Raw genomic sequence first — 23,319 nt, forward strand, 5'->3', positions numbered from 1 at the left:
TTTTTTTTTTTTTTTTTTTTTTTTGAGCATAAGGGAATAAGGATGACGAGAGTTATTTAATATGAATTATTTGAAGCCGGAGTGTCGGCTGCAGTGACATAATTGTTGTCTTGCTTGGTATAAAAAAAACTAAAAGCTTAATTTATTTAATTCATTTATTTAAGAAAAGAAAAAAGAGATAGAAATTAAGGGGAAAAAAAAAAAAAAAACTGTTTAATGCTTCCATTGTACCTAACATGACACAACTAACTAACTAATCAAACGCTAGAGACGTATGCTTTGGTTTGAATGGCTAATCATTTTCTTCCCTGCTTTATTATTAATTGTCATTTCTTGATTGTCCCATCTCATTGAGATTTTTAAAAAAAAAAAATTGTTGGGGGAGATGATGGAATATTGGAATTTGTGGTTTTTTTTCGTGTAGGAGTTAATTCTGCGGAAGAAGGGAACCAAGCAATTATTATACGGGCGTAGAAAGTTTTTTTTAGGAGATTCGTTTTAAAAATAAAAACTTTTCCTTAGGAGACTCGTTTTAAAAATCTTGAGAAAGCTCGAAAAAAAAATCAAAAGTGGACAACATCTGCTAGCAATGGGTTTAAGCTATTACAAATTGTATCAAAACTAGACATCAGACAATGTGCCAACGAGGATGCTGAGTCATCTCGAAAACATCTCCCTAGTAGACACGTTTTGAAAGCCTCGATGGGAAATCAAAAAAACCGAAAAAAGACTATCTGAAAAAACATTGAGTGAAAGTTGAGAAAGTCCGAAGAGAACAATATCTGTTACTAGTGTGCTTAGACCCTTACCAAATAAGAAAAGATAAATTATAATTTTGAGAACTCTTTTTTCTTTTAAGATAATATTTTGGTCGATAAATCATTCAAATTCATGAAATTTACGAAGATAATGAATAATATATACCTTAAGCAATTAAGCTCGGAAACCGTAATTAAAGGATATAGATAGAAGTAATTTCTCTTTGTAAAAAAAAGTTACCGAACATCGTCATAATTTTCCCATTTTTCACTTTTGTTGGGATTCCTTATCTTCTATAGGAAGCAACAAGTTAAGAGAAGCATTGCCCCTTTGTTGGCATGCAAATTACTCTCTTTCTTGTTGGTGCTTGGGGTGGAGGGGCCCTCTTGTCTTTTTGTTATTATTATTATTATTATTATTATTCCCGTTAAGCTCTCTCTAGTTGGTGTTTGGGTTAATTATTGTGGTTTCTTTTCTTAATTAAACAATTAAATTTTTTTATAAAATTCTGATATGAATCAATTTAAAAGGTCAATAATAATAATAATAATAATAATAATTTTTTACATTAAAAAAAGTTGAGGATGGAGGCAAGGTATATATGAGCAAGGCATGCAATTATTATTGAGAAAGGTATTTTTATTAATTTGAATTTATTATTATTATTATTATTATTATTATTATTTTATTGAGGAGAGATGTAGTAAAATAATATATATAATAAAAATAAAAATAATAAAGAAAAAAAATTGGTGTTAGTTCATGTCTTAAAAGTATCCCTACTCTAAATTTGGCTTCAAATTCAACCATCCCATTGCTTCCTCTTCACTAAATTCAATAAATCATTAACATAAAAGTCAATTTTCATACTTCTTTTTTTTTTCTTTTGTCTTTTCAACCATCCTTAATTCACCAACATTCATCTTTCTAACATGTTTTTTTAAGGATAATTATTAAAATTGCTTCAAATCAAACATGTTTTGTTTGACGTTTTTACGATCAAGTTTTCAAAAATGAAATTGCATTGTATTGTTGGTACAACCATCATATTCTCGTGATATCTCTCATTTGGATGTGATATACTCTTCTTTTATTCGAACATTACAATTTTAAGTATAAATACACGTAGTATATGTAAACATAATTTTATTCATATGTACAAATTTTCTAATTTATTTTAAGGTCATAATTATTATATATATATATGTCGAGGTTAAAATTGGGACACATTTTCTAAGGTCAAATTTTAGGTCACAATTTTGTTACATAAAATATGAAATAAGTACATCTCATCAGTTTGACCCCTTTTTTTGGAATATTATGCCACGTCACCATATGGTCATGCTCTTTATTTTTTTCTTTTATTATATTAAAAAATACATTTAAAGAAATTAATTTAACATATATTAGCAAAAAAAACTGAGCTTTTTCATGCCAGTAATTAAATACTCATTGAAAATATATAGCAATTTAGTTACCAAGTTTTATTAAATTTTAAATTGAATAATAATTTGTAATAATTTATTATTTATTGTTGTTATTTTTATATTTAAAAAATAAATATGAACTTTTATTACGTAACAACTTATTATTTATAATTTATAAACCAACTTTTATCATGAATGGTATTATATATATATATGAACAAAACATCACTTTCTTTTTTTTTTTTAATTACAAAATATCACTTTCAAGTATACCTGTTTTTTAAAAATAGTTTTAGTATTTATAAAAACATTCTAAAACCTATTATCTAAATAATTAATGGTTTTATTTTATTTAAATTATTTTTGTGACGTTGGAGTATGTGATAATTAGAATAGCCTGCTATTAAAATTAATATTTGTCCGTCAATGATTTTGAAATTAATTGCATTCTAACTCATTTTAGAAAATTTAAGTGGAATTATATATTAAAAAATACAAATTTAGAAGATAATCAGTAAAAAAAAAATCAATTAATTATTGATTTGCTAAAATTCCATTTTCATTAAATAAATACATAAAATCTAAAATCGTGGGTTTATCAAAAAAGAAAATAATAAATAAATAAAATCGTGGGGGATAGTAAGAAGAAGAAGATCATAATAATTATTATTATTATAATAATATATTATTAATAAGGAATTAGACTGTAATATGTCAAGTCAGAGGCCCAAGCTATCCATTTGTCCAGATCTTCGCTGCAATGGCTTCTAGAGAGAGAGAGGAGAGAGAAATGGCTATGGCGATGAGGTGAGCTGAGCTTGATTATGTATCTGAACGTGGCAATGGCGGCCTTAACTTTTCTTCCATAGAAAGCTCGCTAGCTGTGGGTGGTGGGCCCTCCTTTTCCAACCTCAATTCTCACCTATTCCTTCTGCTTTCACCCAACACCACCCATCACCATTTCTTTTTCTTTCTCTTTCTTTCTTTTTCTCTCTCACTTCACCATTGTCAATTTTTCCTCTTCTTCTTGTTTCCTTTTTTTTTTTTTTTCCTTCCGCGTCTTTAATGGCGGCCAATATGCGAATTCTACGCGTGAAGATAAGGGTCGGTGGTAGATTAGCATCTGCTCCTCTTTTTGGTTGGTTGTCAACAGAGATGGCTACATTTTGAAAGTCTTGCGGTTGTTTTTGTTCTTCGTGCCGTCTGTGGAATTGCTGAAATTTTCGGACATGGAGAGAGCGGGGTGGGGGTGTTCGTTTTAAAGTGGAGTGTGATGTTTTTTGGACTTTGTGTGTTGGATTTGGAAGAACTTTTGGCCTCGTGTGAATTTGGTTTGATTTCGAGCAATTTCAGTTCGATTTGGAGAGTATAATCGTTTTTCAGAAAATTTTGTGAAGGACTTTGAATCAGTTCGAGATAGAGGACGATTTGTGAACTGTGGTGCGTTTGATCGAACTGAACCAGAAATCGTGAAATTGTTACTGAATCAGAGAATTTGGATTTTAATGCTTTTGATCGACCTCTGATGAGAAGAAATTAAGGAAAAACCATCATGAACCATTTGCAACCATGATTTCTTTATTTTGGAGAAGATAATGGTCCCTCAGTTGTCTTTTCTTTCAAGTTAACTCCGAATCTCTCGATATCATAAGATTGTGCTGAATTTCTGAGCACGTTATAACGCTCGGATTTGATACCTTGCCATCTCAAGAAGTTGTGATTGAATTTTGGCTGTGTTTCTCCCGATTGATCATCTGGATTCCATGCCTGTTCTTCGCCACTCTGGATTTCCAAGCGCCTGTCCTCGAGGTTAACTTGTCGGTGAATTTCTCGGGAAAAGGAAAGCCAGAAATTCTTTAGCCAGTCATTTCTAAGGTGTTTTCTTCTTCTTCATTCTCGTCGTCAGAGTTCGTGCAGCCATGTTAGAGAATTAAATCTTGGACGGAATCTTCTAAGAAAATGGCGAAGAAGTCCAAAAGAGTGACGGTTCGTTACGAGAAGGATCAGTCAGGCTGTATGTGGGGTTTGATTAGTTTATTTGATTTCCGCCATGGCCGCGCCTCCAGAAAGCTATTAGCCGACAAGAAGCGTCCGAGCAGGCAAACTGTTGGTAAGAACACAATTTTTTACACAGATTTTCGTAGATCGAAAGATTTTTGGTCTGTATTTGATTTTAATTTCCTCAACTTCTGATCTGCAAGTTCTTGTTCATCAATTATTTTTTTTGTTCTTGGTCGAAAATTGCAAAAAAAAGAACACTCATAACCTATGAAAATTGTTGCAAGCACCAGAAACTTTCAGTTTGAACAACCAACCGCTGGACTTACGAATTCGTTGCAATTAAACTCTATTGCTATAGCTTTGTTAGTGGTTGAGTTGAATTGTAATAATATCCCAAGTTTGTGAGTAGAACTGCAATAATTTCAATAATTTGGAGGCGCTTTAGAGTTTAGGGTTTAGGGTTTAGGGTTTAATAATTGTGACAACTCGAAACTAAAGGAGTTATAATGATAGAGCTTAATTGCTATCATAAGTTTAGGTTGATTGCTTAAATTAAACCTTATGTAGTGTCACTTGGTTCTGAATCTTCTCTTATCTGTTCTTCTTCAGGTACTGAAAATTCAAGAAATAAGTTTGAGATTTTAGCTAATTTGGATGAAGATTTGGTAAGTTTTCCCCATGTTGATCATTTTCTGGCAGAGTGGATGAATGGTTTATGTTCTAATTGATTGGACATTGTGCACATTTCAGGACAGTGAAGAACGTAAGACATTGGACATTGGAAAGCCTAGTGTGAAGAAACTCATAGAAGAGGAGATGTTCAATGAGCAAGGCTCGAGGAGGATCGGGTGCGACCACTCGAGCCACGTAAAGACGACTGACCTGAAAATGGCAAAGAAATGTCGCAAGAAAAGCTGTGACATCGATGCCGATTCCCTTAATGCTGCTGAGTTTTTGAAGGATCAAAGTGTTAATAATCTTCCTGTTGATGTGATGCTGAAGGAGATTTACAGTCAGATCCATCGGAAGAGCACGAGTGAAGTGAAATTCGACCCGGATGACAAAGCAGATGCGCAATCAAATGGGTACCTTGCTGATCTAGAACAAAAAGTGGTTGATGCTATTAAGGAATATTTAGGCCAGAAGTTCAATATTGGGAAAGATTTCGCTGAAATTCACAAAGCTCAACACTCCAGAGAGATCATGGATGCACTTCAGATTCCCCATTCGGACGACGAGCTGTTTCTAGAACTCGCACAAAACCCGAACTCTGTGTTGCTAAAGTACATTAGGAATTTGCATGATTTGTCATTAGAAAAAGTTGAGGAACCCAAGGCACACAAGTTCAGTGAAGTTAAGCAGTCTGAGGAACTTGTTGATACTAAGCAACGTCTATTTTTCAGGCGAAAGGTCAAGCATCGGGGTAGGAAGTTATCGAAAGGGAACGAAAATTCTGACGCATCGAGTAAAATTGTAATCCTGAAGCCAGGGGCAAAAGTTTTGGTGAATTCTGAGGATGGCAGCATTCCTCCATCAGCCCAACATTCTACTGCTAACGATAAAAGGGAAGTGCTTACTGAGAGGGTTAGTTCTAACTTTTTTCTTGCTGAAATCAAGAGGAGGTTTAAATATGCTATGGGAAAAGATCACCATGAACTCTCTGCTAACGGTTCGGATAGATTTCCTCGAGATCATCGCTCGTCGAGGGAGAGTGAAAAGGGTGTTGTTAGGGAAAATGGTGCAAGAAACTCTTCTAGTAAGAACCACTTTTTTATTGAAAGAATTGCCAGGCCTTCCACTGATGGCACGAGAGGAGAGAAGCCTGGAAAACTCAAAAGCTTGGAAATAAATCAAGATTTGGGAAATATTTATAACGATAGAAGGAGCCCATCTAATATTTATGTGGAGGCGAAGAAACATCTTTCTGAGAAGCTTAGCAGTGGGGATGAAAGTGTAGATTTTCTAAGGGGACGTGTTCCGAAGACCCTTGGACGGATTCTTTCTCTTCCTGAATATAACTTTTCTCCCATTAATAGTCCTAAGAGGGACTGCAAGCTCAGCCCTGTAACTTCAGAGAAGAGAATTTCTGCCAATAGTAGACTTTTAAACGTTAATGAAATCGTGCCATCCTTTGAAGCTGAAAGTAACAATACCCCGATCAGTCAAGGAAAATCTCCATCGTGCATTTCCGATGATACCCCAAACACTGTTCAGCCTCGAAGTGATGATAACCATAATATCGACAGTGATTTAGTTAATCAAAGTATAAGGGAAGAAGCTGTGAGTTCTAGTACTAATGGGATGGTTTCTGAAGGTATTTATCTCTGAATAGTCCAATTCATGATCTAAATGTTAATTGGTTTGGCAATCATTTAGTTTTGTTTATTAATCATTCATGTTCAATAATATGCTTGCAGGTGATATTGAGATTCTAAAAGGAAATCAAATTGCAGTCCATGAGGAGAGAAGTTCTTTGGAGGCTTCCTCTGACTCAAGTGAATCTTCTCTTTTGATAGAGGATCAGAATGGCGAAATGCCCGATGCTTGCGATGATAGAACCGTTTCTGGTGCTCCCTCTGACCCTATTGCCCCTTCCCCTATCAGAGAAGAACACAATGACAACACTCGAGATGTGCGTGAAAACGACCTTCCAATAAGCTTGCCTCAAGTAATATATCTTCTAAATCTTTGTCTTTATATCTCTCACTATCTCTCTTGCTATTAAAGTCTATAATCTATGACTATAAGATGAATTAGTATATGGTACATGCCATGATGATAAATCCATCTGCAAGATATCCAAGGTGTAATGATAAGCCTGCTTCTGGTTTACAAAGTATGATAAATGGCAAGTTTTTCCAAAATTTGATGCTCATATGTGTTCTAGAAGTAGTAGTCTGCTCAATATCTTGTGAACCTCTGTGTTTATTGAAGCGGTTTGCTTAAATTGTTTCTTCTGTTTAGGATTTTTCTGAAGAAAATCAATTGCCTTTATCTGCATCGGCATTCTCTTCTGGCTCGTCGACTCCTGGAAAGGCTGATGGAGATTTAGAGGGTGTTTCTGATGTTCCAGAGCGACCGAGCCCTGTTTCAGTTCTTGAGCCACTATTTGTGGATGATAACACGAGCCCCGTGCATGCCATGTCCCTGCCTGGTAATCACTAAGAACAGCTACGGAGTTTATCTGTGTATTTTGTGTTTCATTTTTATCCATTTCATTAAGTCAAGGTATTGATGATGGTAATTAATTTCCCTGGCTAATATCAGTTTATTGTATCAGCAGGGTTACCAGTACAACCAGTGCATATCGAATTTGATGATTGTGAACCTGCAGAAACCGATAAAGCTAACATCCCGAAATCGTTGAAGGGAGATAAGGATGTGATTTTTGACTATGTAAAGACAGTGTTGTCAGCCTCAGGCCTTACCTGGAACCAAATCTGTGTGAGGTGGCTTTCTTCAGAACAGCTTCTCGACTTGTTACTAGTCGACGAGGTAGAGCTTTTCCCGAACCAGCTATGCTCTGACCACAAGCTCCTCTTCGACTGTATTAACGAAGTACTTGCTGATGTCTGTCAAAGCTACCCCCCGTGGTTCTCGTTTGTAAAACCCTGTTTACGGTCGGAATATCTTGTTGAGGTTTGTGAAGGAGTATATTGGCATCTTCTTCCATTGCCACAGCCTCTTACATTGGACCACCTTGTCACGAAGGACATGAGCAGAACCCGAACATGGATGAACCTTCATTCTGATGCCGAAACTATTGGTACCGAGACATGTGAAGCCATATTCGAAGATTTGGTGAATGATACGATATTAAGCTGCGTATGTGATAGTTCGGAATCCAATGATGCCTTGTGCATGGAGAATGAAAATGTGAGTGTTGACTTATAAAGAATTGCAAATATTGAACTTGGGAGGACTCCTTTTGATGAACTATAATATGACTGAGCTGTTGCTAACTTGGTCTCCTGAGATCGGCGTAGATATCAACCGCAATCTTACTAGTTCCATAGCCATGGCATCGTTGAAGGCGTCGTTTCTGGCCTTCCCCCGCTCACTCTAGTCGTCAAACTAGTGCCTTCAACGGAGAAGGTTTAAGAAGAGTTCAGTCGTCGCAAAAACACAGAGTCTAGTCCTTCACATCCGATATCAACTTTGGATCGGGTGTGAGGTTTGCATAGTCGCGATATTGGAGGTGGCAGCCTCCCTTGTAGATCTTGTAGAGTTTGGTGTTGTATTGGTCGAGGAAATCGATATCGATATCGCGTGGTTTGATTCATTGATTTGTTTTGTTTTGTTATCTTTTCGGGTCACTTGTTAGTGACTTCTTCCTGCTGTGTTCGCAAAGTTTATGACAAACTGTGAATTTTTGGTTGTGTGATTGGCTTGTTTTTCTTATAAACATGTAATAAAGGGCGTTCCCCCCTACTGACCCCATGCACTGAAGAAGAAATGTAATACTTTAGCTTACAAGTGTTTTTTTAATTCAATTTACGTTGTTATTTTAGTACAACAAACGTGAGGTGTGACGTTTTCTTGAGCTACCGTCTTTGAAGAAATAATACATGTCAATTGCTGTCGAGCTATGCTCGTGTCGATAATTTTACACTGTCATTATGCAAGATGTTCTGGTCAACACCAAAAACGTTAAATTTGCTTAACACGGTAAGTCTACTTCATTTAAAAAGAGGCATATTGAATCTTGCATACCTTTATTGAATTATGAAATAGGTTTATGTCGGCATGACCTTGCAGGTAATGAACGACATATCAATGCACTTATTATTACTATTTGCTCGTACAAGCACGTTTTGCATTTAAGTACTCGAGCTACTTACTCATTCACTTATACAACTCGGCTTCTTTCGTTAGAGATTCCACTTTCAGGTGCGGGACTTCGAGTTACAGCAGTCTTAGGGTATTTGTTCGATGATAGCGCCTAGCATCAGCTACAGGAAGAAGTTAGGTAGCTTCTACTATCTTTTTTTCCATTTGACAATTGGCAAAATATGCTAAGCAAAGCTACCGGCCTTCCTTTCGCTAACACGTTGTTCACATATGAGCACATCTGTTTTCTCGCTCGTAACCGTTTCTACTACTAAAATAGAAACCAAACTCAACTAAGCTAATAAATGGTAGTCAAGATTAGACATCTTACAAATAAAGCTAACCCGTCTTTCATCGCCACTTACTCGTAACATCGTGCATTGAATGCCTCGTTCATTTTTTTTATTATTTGTAAACCTATGGTTTCCCAACTTTTGTTATTATAATTTATTTTTAAACATTTTATTTGCTAAAATAACATAAAAGATTATTATTTTACCCTAAAAAGAAACTTTGCCAAACACAAATCTGTTGTTACTACAAAATCTCATTTTAGATCAGCCGATTGAATAAAATAATAAAATAATAAAATAATAAAATAATAATAAAAATAAAAATGTCAAAAGATAGAATCTTGTGGCCCAATATTTTGGGATATTTGCAAAATAGCCCCAGTCCGTCCCCATGTTTGAATGACTTCGAAAGTGGGCATTTTAGCATGAAGATTTAACGAAAGTGGATATAGATAGACTAATAAATAAATAAAAATTAATTTTATTTCTTATTAATTACCAGATCACCCCCACTCTTTCCATTATTCCATCACAGGGAGTAACAGAGGCACCGTCGTCGTCGTCATCAGCGTTAAGCTGAAGAGTCAAAGCCCTCAAGCCCCGAGACCCTTCTTCTCCCGTACGGAATTCCGCCATTTTTGTGCTCTCGAAACTGTACGCAAGCTTTTCCTTTTTTCTTTTTATTATTATTATTTTTTTCGTTTTGACATCCTTTCATGGCTCCCAAATCTCGCTCTGTTGCGTCCTCCAAGTGAAATCCCAATATTGTATGTTTCCATTCTGGTTTCTGCAGGTCTCCCTTTTCGTTTGCGTCTTTTGAATCGCACAGACAACCTTTGCTCTATTCACTCCCGGAGGAACCGGCTTGCTGTGTCGAGCCTGGGATCAGGTTTTTCGCTAAACCCTAGTTTCTGTTTGGGCGTATTTATTTCGAATTTGTGTTATTTGATTTGATTCGGCTACGTGCTCGGTGTGTTTTATATGATTTTGAAATTTAGTTCAGATCACGCATCTTTTCCCTTGAAATTTAGGGTTTATAGTAGTTATTTCTGCACTGTTTATGAGCTTAGTTTTGTTTCATCTATTTGAGTCTAGTATTCAATGTTTATTATTACGGAGATTCTAGGAGCTGATTATAGCTTCCCGGGGTTTGCCAACAAACTTCAATGTGTAGGCATCATCTTAGCTCGTACTTTAACAGAGTGTGTTGCTCTCAAGCCTTAACGTATCACGCTGACCATATCTTACTCTATTCAGTCTTGGTGCTCGTATGTTATATCAGCATTGTCACTCTACGACTTATTCTGGATTACAATTTAAACTGCAAACTTATGAACTCCAAATTTAGATGGATGTGATGTAGTTTGTAAACTTTGACAAGGTATGTTAAATCCTGCAAATTCAGGTCGTATTTCAACGTTAAACGTAATTGAGCTGTGGAAACTTGAATGTCAATGTGATAATCTTTGACAAAATATGTAAAAATTTGAAATCAGACTTGTAGCACATTGAAATGTGCAATCGAGCAAGCAGAACTTTTATACCTAAAATTGTATGCAAAGAATATTTGATTCCTTGGACTCAACTTTATATATAGTGGATAATATCTTCCATCGCCAAACATGCATCTTAAGTTTTTTGCTATAGATTGAATTGAACTTGACTGGCATATGAATTACTCTGCTGAACCTGTATGACTGCATTCGTGGCAGGATCTTTCACATTTTCTTCAGCCTTTTCAAATTTCAATAGAACCAAAGATATACATGTCTTTAAGCTTAGGTTTTTTGTTCTTGATTGAACTTGATTGGCTTTTGAACTACTCGGTTGCATTTGTATGGCTGTAGAATTTGCAACAAGATCCTACACTCTTTCTTCCCTCAATAGAACTAAGTTACAGGCACACAATTTGAATATGGTCTGTTTGACACAGCTTTATATAGCCGACCAATGCTGACGGAAGTATGCAGTTGATGGTTGGGAGAAATGCAAAGGTATCATCCTGCCAGCTGCACTAGTGCAGTTAATAATAGTGCAATAGTTGGGCCCTCAGCAAGGGATGCTGTCCGAGCTGATTCTTCTTCGTTGCCAGGCAATTTTCCCTTAAACTCCAGGTATGGAGGTTTATAGGTTCTATGAAGCTGGGGTTCATTTTTTCTTGGCCAATAATGATTCCATGACATTTTTTATATGTTCTTACTGTAACCTCTCTCTCTCTCTTTGTTTTCGTTCTCTGCATGGTTTGATTACAATTTATTTTCAATGCATTTTCTAGTTAAGAGTTTTTTACTCTTATCAATTTGCTACTTTGTTAATTGAAGTTTCATGGGTTGAGATACATATGTTCTTTAGGGAAAACTGCAAATTTTCCATTTTAAGTTCAACTATTCGGCTAATTACGATGTTCTCTTCAAATTTATTTTAATTTGATCAATTGTACCTTCAAGGCTTTAAGCCTCTGTAGTTGTCATGAGCTAAGCCATGTTGTTAGAACTATTAGCTTTCCTGTCAGATATATTATGAGAATTATGAAACCCAATTGATAGGTTCATGCTCAAACTAGTTAATGAGGAAGAAATTCAATAGGTAAAATTAATATTAACAATATAATTATGACTAATTTAGTCATTTAATTTAATTAATGGATAGATTTAATGAACTAACTAAAACAGACTAATTAGTATTTCTTAGTTAAGATTACTAAGTAGGTTTCATTAAAAATTAATTAGTTTATTAATAATTTTAACCAATTGCAAGATGTGGGAGAGAAAAAAAATAAAGAAAACAAGGAAATGAGAATAGGGGCATATTCTTTCATTAAGTTTTTTTTTGGATTATGCCTTTGTTTATTGTTGTTATTATTATTATTATTATTTTTTTGCGCGGGGGGGGGGGTTGTAATTGTTGTTGTTGGCTTGCATATTCTTTCGTTTGCTGTATGAAAGTATTGTTTTTTTTTTTTGGAGAACTTGATGCATAATGGTTATTTTTTTCTTGCATATCGGGGTAGAAATTTGAACATTTGGTCTTGTGGTTGAGGGCATATGGCATAATTAGTTGAGCTATGTTCTATTCTCAAGTGGGCATTTAATAGTATAATTGATCAAACTAAAAGGAGGGTATTGCAACTACCTTAATAAGTTTTGGGTAGCGTTTGAAATTCTCCCTTATTTTATTGATGAGAGCAATTTATTGTTTACCATCTTCCCCCTGTGACAAAATTGTGGTGCAATACTGAATGGTGGTTCATTGTTTGTTGCTTACAAGATTATAAGCAATCAATGGTGTTAGTAGTATGCCTTGCTTGCTGTTCACTTTTTTTATTTTTGGGAGATGCTGATTTGCCTATTCTTCTTTACTCTTCTTTTTCACGCTGAATTTATCTCTCCCGAAATCGAATGAATAGTTCTTGATTTGCAGGCGGCCAGCCCCACTTACACCGTACAAGTTGAAGTGTGAGAAGGAGGCTTTAAATAACCGGTATCACTTTGCAATATTTTCCTTCTATCGTACTTGTCTTTTTTTCCATACCAATACTTTGGAAGTTCATTTTACTGAATACTTGTGCAATCTGATTTACATCATTGGTTGGATGCAATTTAATTGATCTTTTTTTAAAAAAAAAAAATTATAGAAATTTTGGGGTGCTAGATTTTATCTATTTTCATTTCTTATTTCCTGGATAGTGTTTTCTATTTCTCACACAATGGTTTGTTCTCTTTCAATCTAGGCTAGGGCCTCCCGACTTTCTCCCTCAATCGCCAAACTGTCCCGAGGAGAACCTCACCAGAGAATATGCACAGTCGGGATACAGAGAGACTGTTGAAGGACTTGAGGTGCATCTTTCTTGTCAGCAGCTTTAGGGCTGAACTTTTGATTTGAGTTTGTGTATTCATAAATTTTTTCTTGTTTGGTTAAGTTTAATGAATATAAGCAATTTGATTAAACACACATTTTGGGGGTTCTAATGCTCTTCAATATGTTTCTTCTCTTCCCAAACACAAATAAGTTTGCAATTTCCATTGGATGAACAGTATTGACTATCCTGACTAATTACGCCTGTCCGTTCTATTAAGTGTCTGTTTGACTTATGTTATGACAGTATAATCAATTTAACTTTCTCCTTTTCTATATATATATATATAATTCATCATAACCTTTTTGTTTGTTGTAAATTTTGTTTCTTGTAAAAAAAGATTATACAATTTATTTGTCTTTGTTGAGTGTGTCAGGAGTCCAGAGAGATCTTGCTGACTCAGATTCAAGCCTTCTCAAAGCAACTTGTCATCAAGTGCAAAGACGTATGTTACCTGAATCAATAGCTACCAAAATTTCCCTCGTATTGTATACTGAAATCTTATTACTGTCTATCATTTTAATCCATATGCGTTTTAAGGTGACCAATTGGTCAGTTGTGTAATAAGAAGCCTATTTCTCTTCTTTGCAGGCTACAAGAAAACGTCTGAGGGCCATAAATGATTCACGTGCTCAGAAGCGGAAGGTGAAGCTTTCTTCCTTGTTCATGATTCTGTATTGATTTTCAGAACATCCATTTCTTAATCTCTTTTAAAATTTTCCTTTTGTTATTATATGACAGGCTGGTCAAGTTTATGGCATTCCCCTATCTGTTTCTTTGTTAACAAAGCCTGGCATCTTTCCCGAACAAAGACCTTGTAGTGAAGATTTTCGGAGAAAGTGGATTGAGGTACTCTCCCCTTCTGCATACAGGGAAAGAAAGGGATATTGAAAATTGGGTTCATCTACCGACTTTCCTAATGTCTAGAGTAACAATTTTACAAATTTTCATGTTATGACTTTGTTCACCTTTTCTGGGAAGTGTCTTTTGGTGAACTCTGGTTGGTGTATAGTTATGATAGCATACAGGAAGGGAATATTTTCTGGGGAGAGAGAGAGAGATTATTTGAAGAAAATTAACATGATAAAAGTAGGGTGTGTGTGAAAGTAAAAGGAATTTCCATTTTCTAATTTGGTATACTTCAACCGGGTGCATTCTATGTTGATAAATTAAATTTACCGTAATTTATCTATTTCGTCTTTTGGGTTAAGTAGTGTTTTAACTTAGTATTTTAATAGGATGTCTTGTGTTCAAACTCTTGTATTGCCATTTCCCCTTTCTAATTAATATTCATAGATACTTGTTGGGCTTTGTTAATTTCCAAACCATTCAGTCGAGTCTAGTTTACTCAATAAAAAGAAGAGCAATTACTAGATACAAAGTATTAATGACCTCAAGTTCAAATTTGATCGCCTTCCATTTATTGAATTCATTTTTCTTTTTCTTGATTTAAGCTCTTTATACACCCTCTTGGCCCAACACTAGACACTATTAAAATCATTTTTCAAACTTGCTCCCATTCCAAGTCAAGAGGTTGATATATAGACACATCCCCCTGACTGCGGTTGTTCGTAGTGACTGAGGAGGTTGACAACTAAGAAATAAGTTATTATCAGCCAAACATTCTCCAAAAAATGGACCATAACGGAACACAATTTTTTGGCTGCTACTTATTATCGGCAAGAATTGCTACTCGAAAAATGTATGAAAGATCCACGGGCCATGTGGCAAGGGGAGTTTAGAAATTAAATTTTCAGTAAACTATTTAACTTTTGGGTTTAGTGGTGTTTTGATAATCCTCAAGCACAGCTACTTCTTTCTTAATTTGATACATTATCTCCTCTTGATGCAGGGTTTGTCACAACAGCATAAACGTTTGCGGTCTTTGACGGATAATATTCCTCATGGGTATAGGAAAAGGGCTCTTTTTGAAGTTCTCATTAGGAATAATGTCCCATTGCTGAGAGCAACTTGGTTCATCAAAATTACTTATCTTAATCAGGTGAACGTGCTTGAACTTTGTAAGGTTAATAGAAACCATTTCAACTATTTTGAACGTACCAGTTTATGGTTGTACATTCCAGGTGCGCCCTAATTCTGCTAGTATTTCATGTGGAGCATTTGACAAAGCACAATTGACCCGCACAGAATTTTGGACCAAAGATGTGGTTGACTATTTGGAATGCCTTGTGGAGGAATTTTTTTCAAGAAGCAATTCTCATTTGACTCCACCAGACAAAGACCGCCCTCAACAAATGTTTTCTGTTGGGTTTTCACATACAAAGGGAGATCCTCCATCAGATACTGCTGATGGTGAAGAGCCCTCTTTACATTTCAAATGGTGGTATGTTGTCAGGCTCTTACAATGGCATCAAGCTGAAGGGCTTCTGCTTCCTTCTCTCATTGTTGATTGGGTGCTGGGACAATTAGAGGTGTTAACTCCTAAAACTATTAGAGAAGATTTTGGAGATATCTTTAGTATATAGTTTATCTCTCAATGGATTTATTTTGCTATTTGTTTTCTCAGGAAAATGATGTTCTTGAGATTTTGGAGTTGCTGCTGCCAATTATATATGGGGTTCTAAATACAATTGTCCTATCTCAGACCTATGTACGCACTCTTGTCAGAATTTCTGTTCGGTTTATTCGAGATTCTTTTCCTGGTGGGTCAGATCTAGTAGATAATTCAAGGAGAGCGTACACAACATCTGCTTTGGTGGAGATGCTTCGCTATTTAGTTCTGGCTGTGCCTGACACATTTGTTGCTTTGGATTGCTTCCCGTTTCCACCTTGTATTGTATCACATACAGTTAATGATGGGAATTTTGGCTCAAAGGCACCTGAGGATGCGGCAAAAGTGAGATATACTTCAGCAGAGATTGCCAGTCCATTCAGAAGCAAGAGTATTGATTTTCAGTATCAATCCTCAGCTTTTGATAATGTTGTTTCATCAATACAGAAATGTGCAGACAATCTTGCAAAGGCAGTAAGTCCTAAATTCCCAATTTGCAGTGTGGCTAAAGCTGTGCGTGCATTGGATAAGTCTCTACTACATGGAGATATTGGGGTAGCTTATAAATATCTTTTTGAAGACTGCTGTAACGGATCCATTTATGAAGGTTGGTTTGAAGACGTAAGTCCATGTTTAAGGATGTCATTGAAATGGATCCAGACTGTCAATGTGGCATTTGCTTGTTCAGTGTTTTTCCTATGTGAGTGGGCAACATGTGACTACAGGGATTTTTGGGGTGCTGCTCCTCGTGACATAAAGTTCACCGGTGGGAAAGATTTTTCTCAGGTTTATATTGCCACTAGACTTCTGAAAAAGAAAGCCAGAGATCTAGAAAGTTTATCTGGACTTAGATATGAAAACTCAAGTGTACTCAATTCCACCATTGTTAAGGGTCCCAACCATCAGAACAGTTCGTTTGGTAGGAAACCAGTTGGACATTTATTTGAACCTAAAAGTAGGTTAAAAAGGTTGGGAAGTACTGGTTCTCTTGACTTGTTTGAAAGTCCAGGTCCTTTACATGATATTCTGGTTTGTTGGATTGATCAACATGAAGTGCAAAAAGGAGAAGGTTTTAAGCGTGTTCAGCTTCTCATAGTGGAACTTGTACGTGCTGGTATATTTTATCCTCATTCATATGTAAGGCAGCTAATAGTTAGTGGAATTATGGATTCCAATGGACCAGCAGTTGATTCAGATAAAAGGAGGAGACACCAACAAATGTTGAAGCATTTACCTGGAAGTCTGATGCATGCCACCCTGGATGATGGGAAAATCGCCCAAGGAAAACAACTTGTAGAGGTTATTAATGTTTATTCCAAAGAACGTCGTCTGGTACTTCATGGGGCTGTATGTGAACAACAGAGTGATATTGGTAGTGCAAATGTATCATACAATCGAAAACGAAAAATTTGTCCAACCTCTGATAAGGTTTCTAGTTCTGTAACTTCTGTTAATCAATTGAAACCTATTCAGTCATTTTCCAGTACAAGCTCTACTAAAAGTGTAAAAAGTGAAGTTGACATTGAAGAGCTGAAAGAAGCCATCTCATTGCTTTTGCGGTTGCCAAACAGTTCTTCACTTCCCATAGACACTAGTCTAGATGATACATCAGGGGCTGGTAAAAAGTCTTTTGTGTCAGGATATGGCAAAATAGATATTGCAGAAGCAGCACATGGGTGTGAAGATTGTAGAAGAGCCAAAAAACAGAAAGTAAGTGATGAAAGGAACCTGTACCTTCATGTATCTTCACCAATTCCATCAGATGATGAAGATATGTGGTGGGTGAAGAAGGGGCCTAAATCCTCAGAAACATTGAAGGTTGATCCACCTTTAAAGACAACAAAGCCAGTTTCTAAGGGAAGACGCAAGACACAAAGTCTTGCTCATCTAGCTGCATCTAGAATTGAAGGTAGTCAGGGTGCATCAACGAGTCATGTATGTGACAATAAGGTAGCCTGTCCTCACCATAGATCTGGAATTGAAGGTGGTGCTACCAGAGGAGTAGATGGTGGCAAATTAGACCTTGGTGGAGATATAGTTTCTATTGGGAAAAGTATAAAACAATTTCGACTTACAGAGAAGCGAGCAATTTCAAGTTGGTTGATGACTGTTGTTAAGCAGGTATTTGAGGAGTCTGAAAAACCTATCCCAAAAGCAGGACAGTTTGGTCGGTCTTTAACGGCTGTTGATGATAGGAATACTATACGTTGGAAGCTTGGAGAGGACCAGCTTTCATCCATATTGTATTTATCAGATGTATGTAATGATTTTGTTTCAGGGGTCAAATTTCTCCTCTGGTTGCTGCCAAAAGTCCTAATTAGTTCAAATTCTACAATCAACAACCGGAGGAACATTCTAGTTTTACCAAAGAATGTTGAAAATCAAGTGTGTGAAGTGGGTGAGGCATATGTATTATCTTCTCTCCAAAGGTGCACTATCTTTCATGCCTAATGAGTAATGTCCATTATATTTTCAGCGATGATGGAATTGTTGGTGCATTAGACTACAATATTCATTATTGTCCCATTGCATCATGCCATATATTTCTTAGTTACCGTTAATTTGACTGCATTTTGCTTGATCTCCTTGGCCTTATTCTCTCTGCCTTTTCTTCCTTCGATTTCTGGAAACCTAATTTTTAAGACCATCTTTATTCTTCTTGCTAATCATTATACATCGTGTAGATATGACTACCATAGTAACTGGAAAACAGAATGAAGGTAAAGTTATCACTGTTATTTTAATTTTGAGTCTTGTTTCCAACCTGCAATCACCTCTGATTTGCTGACTAAGTGTGGAATTTAGAAGAAAAAAAAGAAAAAGAAAAAATTGTTTCTGTCAATTTTTTCCAGTTTGTATTTCTGTTATATGCATTTAAATTGATAAATGCCCATAAATATTCTATATAGTTTTACTTGTTTCATAACCTACTTCTGCTGCGATTCTTTATTGTTTGAACGTCTATATGTCTGCATTATTCTAAAATGTCTAGGGTGTTTAGTTTTCCCTTCTGTTAAGGAATATAGGAGCTATTCCTGTTTTTGTGAGTTTTTTCATGGAGGCGCTTTATCAGATATTATAACTTTCTGTTTATCTCATCGTCTCTTACCATTTTTACTTGCAGATACGAGAATATACTTGTCGCAGCTGATCTTATGTCAGAAGCGCTGTCATCCATAACACATCGTGCTATGGCTATTATGGCTTCAAATGGCCGTATTTCAGGCTCTGCAGTGGTAGCTTATGCTCGGTATCTGTTGAAAAAGTATAGCAGCATGCCTAGTGTCATTGAATGGGAGAAGAGTTTTAAGGCCACCTGTGACAAGAGACTAATTGCGGAACTTGATCCAGGGAGTACATTGGAAGGAGAGATGGGGCTTCCACTTGGAGTTCCTGCAGGTGTGGAGGATCTTGATGATTTCTTTAGGCAAAAGATTGGGGGTGGTCGACTCTCTAGGGTTGGAATGAGTATGCGAGAGTTGGTTGGGCGACATGTTGATGATGCTTTCCACTATTTGTTTGGAAAAGATAGGAAAGTCTTTAGTGGTGGTGTGCCAAAGGTTCTTGCCACAGAGAAATCAGACGAGGGATACCAGATAGCTCAAAAAATAATCACAGGATTAATGGAATGCATCAGGCATACAGGTGGTGCTGCACAGGAAGGCGATCCATCCTTGGTGTCTTCTGCTGTTTCCGCTATTGTTGGTAATCTGGGTTCAACTGTGTCTAAGATGCCTGATTTTATAGTTGGAGGTGGCTCAAATTTTCCATCCGCTTCTGGTTCATTGGACTTTGCCAGACGCATTTTATGCATTCATATTACCTGCCTATGCCTACTCAAGGAAGCTCTAGGAGAGCGTCAAAGCCGTGTATTTGAGATTGCTCTTGCAACAGAAGCCTTTTCTGCACTTGCTGGAGTTTATTCTCCTGGGAAGACATCAAGGTCTCAGTTTCAATCATTAGCAGATCCCCATGATTCTAACACTCATGTCTTTGGTGATAACTCAAAAGTAATGGTTGGTAGAGCTACAAAAGTTGCAGCAGCTATTTCTGCACTTGTCATTGGGGCAGTTATTCAGGGGGTTTGTAGTCTGGAACGGCTTGTAACACTCTTTAGGTTAAAAGAGGGGTTAGATTTTATTCAATTTGTTAGGGCTACTAGGCCAAATGCAAATGGCAACACCCGTACAATTGGAATGCACAAGATTGAAAGCTCCATTGAGGATTATGTGCATTGGTTTAGATTGCTTGTTGGAAATTGCAGAACTGTGTTCGATGGGTTGATTGTTGAGCTACTAGGTGAGCCATCTATTGTGGCACTTTTTAGAATGCAACGGTTGCTTCCACTTAGCTTGGTCTTACCTCCTGCCTATTCTATATTCTCATTTGTAGCATGGGGCCCTTTTATCTTGAATTCTGCTGTTACAGCTCGTGAAGATGTGAATCAACTGTGCCAATCTTTAACAATTGCAATTGGCGATATTGTAAGACATTTGCCATTCCGAGATGTCTGTTTAAGGGACAGTCAGGGATTCTATAACCATTTGATGGTAGATACCAGCGATGTTGAATTTGCTTCTATACTGGAGTTAAATGGTTCTGATATCCCCTTGAAGTCCATGGCCTTTGTTCCTCTACGTGCAAGGCTTTTCTTGAATGCTATTATTGATTGTAAGTTGCCAAGTTCTATGTATAATCAAGATGATGGGAGTAGGATTTCAGGAGTTGGTGATGGTAAGGGTCAGTATTCTGAGAGAAAAATGAAGCTTCTGGACAGGCTTGTACATGTTTTGGATACCTTACAACCTGCTAAGTTCCATTGGCAGTGGGTGGAACTTAGGCTTCTTTTGAACGAACAAGCCATTATTGAGAAACTTGAGACACTTGAGACACGAGATATGTCTTTAGCCGATGCTGTTCGTTTGCCATCGCCAAGTCCTGAAAAAGTTGCTGCTTCTGATAATGAGAAGAATTTTATTGAGATTATCCTAACAAGGTTGTTGGTCAGGCCAGATGCTGCATCTCTTTTTTCAGATGTGATTCATCTCCTTGGCCGTTCTCTTGAAGATTCAATGTTGTTGCAGACGAAATGGTTTCTAGGAGGTCAAGATGTCTTATTTGGAAGGAAATCAATTCGACAGAGGCTAACTAATATTGCTGAGAGTAAAGGTTTATCAACTAAAACCATGTTTTGGAAGCCTTGGGGTTGGTGTCTTTCTGGCTCGGATACTTCCTATCTTGAAGAAGGAGAGGTTGTCGAAGAAGGCACTGACTCTAGAAAGTATAGCCAAAAGTCTGTCCAAATGCTTGACGATGAAGTCTTGCATTCCAGTCAGCAGTTTGTGACTGAGAGGGCTCTTATTGAATTAGTTCTTCCATGCATAGATCAAAGCTCTGAAGAATCACGCAACACCTTTGCTAACGATTTAATTAAGCAGTTGAATAATATTGAGCTACAAATAAATTCAGTTACTTCAGGGACAAGTAAACAAACAGGACCTGTGCCCTCAGGGATTGAGGGCCCTGTAAGCAAAGGAAGTAGTCGCAAAATGAAAGGTGGCAGTCCAGGACTGGCTAGACGATTAGCTGCCTCAACAGATTCTCCTCTACCCTCCCCTGCAGCTTTGCGAGCATCAATGTCATTGCGTTTACAATTATTATTGAGATTACTTCCTGTCATCCTCGAAGACAGGTAAATTTAGAATTGATGTACACACACACACCCACATTTGCTTTCAGGAGGAGGATGGCTTGTGAGAACAGTGTTCCACTGCTAACTATCTTTGATAGTTCCATTTCCATTTTATGCTTATTTTTTGTCTGAAATGTATGCCTGATTTGTTAACATTAAATATTGTTTACATTTGTCAATACTTCTGAAATTCTTTTCTTGCTTACTACTTCTTTGTGGTTCTTCGTGGTTTACTAGAGTCTGCAGCATTGATTTCATTCCAAGTTCTCCAGCGTCCAAATTACATTTTAGTTTTTCTCAAATTTTGTTCCTTTTTCAGGGAGCCATCAGGACGGAACATGAGGCATATGCTTGCCTCTGTTATCCTTCGTCTTCTTGGAAATCGAATGGTTCATGAGGATGCAAACCTTACCTTTTTTCCCACCCACAGTTCGATGGTAAAGAAGGAAGTAGAGTCACCTTCCGAAGCTTCATATTCTGTATTTGCAGATTTACCAGGTGAAAGTCTTTTTGCTAGGATGTTATTGGTTCTACATGGGCTTTTGAGCAGTTGCCAGCCAAGTTGGCTAGGTGTGAAGACTGCTGCAAAGTCGACCAATGAAACAAGCAAGGACTCTAGTGCTCTTGTTCGTGAACTGGCTGAAAGTTTACAGGTTAGCCCTCAAGTAACGTTATTCTTCAATCTTAACTTCACAATTAAATTTTTACCCTCCATAACACACAAACAGAAGAAGATTGTTGTGAAATATTGTCAGCTTACTAGGTTTCTGTATTGACACGCTAGATCAATCTTTTGACTGTTGGAATGAAACATGGACCTACTTATTTCTAATATTGAAGAACCTCTTGCATTTTGTTTCTGTTGAGAGAGGGAAAAGGAGCGTGATGTTTTAGTTGTCTACTAGCCCCACGATATAGATATCTAGCATTAGTTGATCTCTTCTGGATTCTATGTGAAAAAGTAGAGCCTATACCAAAGCCAAAAAAAAATGACTAGGGATGCTTTTCATTTTACCCACCTGATGGTGAAGGAAATCTAATGTCGTACTTATGAGTTTTGAATTAATTTATTGACACAGAATGAATTGCACGTTATGCAACTACCTGATATGATTAGATGGCGCATCCAAGCCGCAATGCCAGTTCCACTTCCTCCTGGTCGGTGCTTTTTATCTTACCAGCCACCAACAATATCCCTTTCTGCCCTTTCTTCATTTCAATCCAGCCCTTCCACACATGGGATTGGTTCTGGAAATAGTAGCAGCATGCCTCAAGGGAGCAAGATGTCATCGCCCCGAGTTGTTCCTAGCGCACCTGGAAAGTCAAAATCTTTGCCACCACAGCAGGATTACGATACAGAAATTGACCCTTGGTTGCTTCTAGAAGATGGTGCTGGATCAAGTCAATCTTCCAGCAATGCTGCTGTAATCGGCGGTGGTGAACATGCAAATTTCCGAGCATCATACTGGCTAAAAGGGGCAGTGCGGGTGAGACGAACGGATTTGACATACATCGGCGCAATGGATGACGACAGCTAATCTTTGATTTACTTATCTTTTTGTTTTATCTGGAGCTAGCATTCCCCCCCTCAGCAGGTAAGTTTTTGCTCCCCTTTATTGCCCATGAATGGCATCAAGATGGTAACCTTGTGCTCATTTGAAGATGAAAAAGTGATCTGTTGAGACTGTGAAATTTTTTATGGGGTGTTGGGACCATCGTGGAGGTAAATTTAAACAAAAAATGATGCTCCCACACACCATCCATGCTACAGGGTGTCGGCCTAGCTTGGATTCTAACCCTTCAATTGACCTCCATTCGTAACTGCAGGGCGCGGTTCGGAGGCTTCTTGTATATATAGAGATTAATTGTTTCACTTCACTGATTTATCCAAATGAGAAAAATCATAATGTGATCTGTTAGTTGCATACCCCCATTACTCTCCCCCCCCC

At 37.0% G+C, this 23,319-nt stretch overlaps 2 protein-coding genes across 5 annotated transcripts; both read left to right on the plus strand.

Annotated features, from left to right (window-relative positions):
• The first annotated feature begins 2,891 nt into the window (after positions 1 to 2,891).
• On the plus strand, positions 2,892 to 8,660 carry LOC111431878. 4 transcript variants are annotated; one of them, XM_023068593.1, is made up of 7 exons: positions 2,893 to 3,995; positions 4,093 to 4,296; positions 4,797 to 4,852; positions 4,938 to 6,501; positions 6,605 to 6,855; positions 7,152 to 7,341; positions 7,468 to 8,660. In XM_023068593.1, the coding sequence occupies exons 2-7, from the start codon at positions 4,146 to 4,148 to the stop codon at positions 8,079 to 8,081; spliced, it is 2,826 nt and encodes a 941-aa protein (XP_022924361.1). In that variant the 5' UTR covers positions 2,893 to 3,995; positions 4,093 to 4,145; the 3' UTR covers positions 8,082 to 8,660. The 4 variants fall into 4 exon arrangements, with proteins under 4 accessions (XP_022924362.1, XP_022924363.1, XP_022924361.1 ...); XM_023068594.1 differs by having other exon boundaries at positions 2,892 to 4,296; positions 7,471 to 8,660; XM_023068595.1 differs by having other exon boundaries at positions 2,892 to 4,296; positions 6,641 to 6,855.
• A 1,152-nt stretch (positions 8,661 to 9,812) lies between these two features.
• Positions 9,813 to 23,282, plus strand: LOC111431989 (mediator of RNA polymerase II transcription subunit 12-like). Its single transcript, XM_023068764.1, has 14 exons — positions 9,813 to 9,964; positions 10,104 to 10,199; positions 11,244 to 11,424; positions 12,731 to 12,790; positions 13,041 to 13,146; positions 13,543 to 13,611; positions 13,758 to 13,811; positions 13,908 to 14,015; positions 15,019 to 15,168; positions 15,251 to 15,598; positions 15,694 to 18,107; positions 18,803 to 21,370; positions 21,690 to 22,023; positions 22,450 to 23,282. The coding sequence occupies exons 3-14, from the start codon at positions 11,297 to 11,299 to the stop codon at positions 22,906 to 22,908; spliced, it is 6,798 nt and encodes a 2,265-aa protein (XP_022924532.1). The 5' UTR covers positions 9,813 to 9,964; positions 10,104 to 10,199; positions 11,244 to 11,296; the 3' UTR covers positions 22,909 to 23,282.
• The last annotated feature ends 37 nt before the right edge of the window (positions 23,283 to 23,319 follow it).

The sequence above is a fragment of the Cucurbita moschata genome, unplaced genomic scaffold, assembly GCF_002738365.1.
Source record: "Cucurbita moschata cultivar Rifu unplaced genomic scaffold, Cmos_1.0 Cmo_Scf00037, whole genome shotgun sequence".
Lineage (NCBI taxonomy): Eukaryota > Viridiplantae > Streptophyta > Magnoliopsida > Cucurbitales > Cucurbitaceae > Cucurbita > Cucurbita moschata.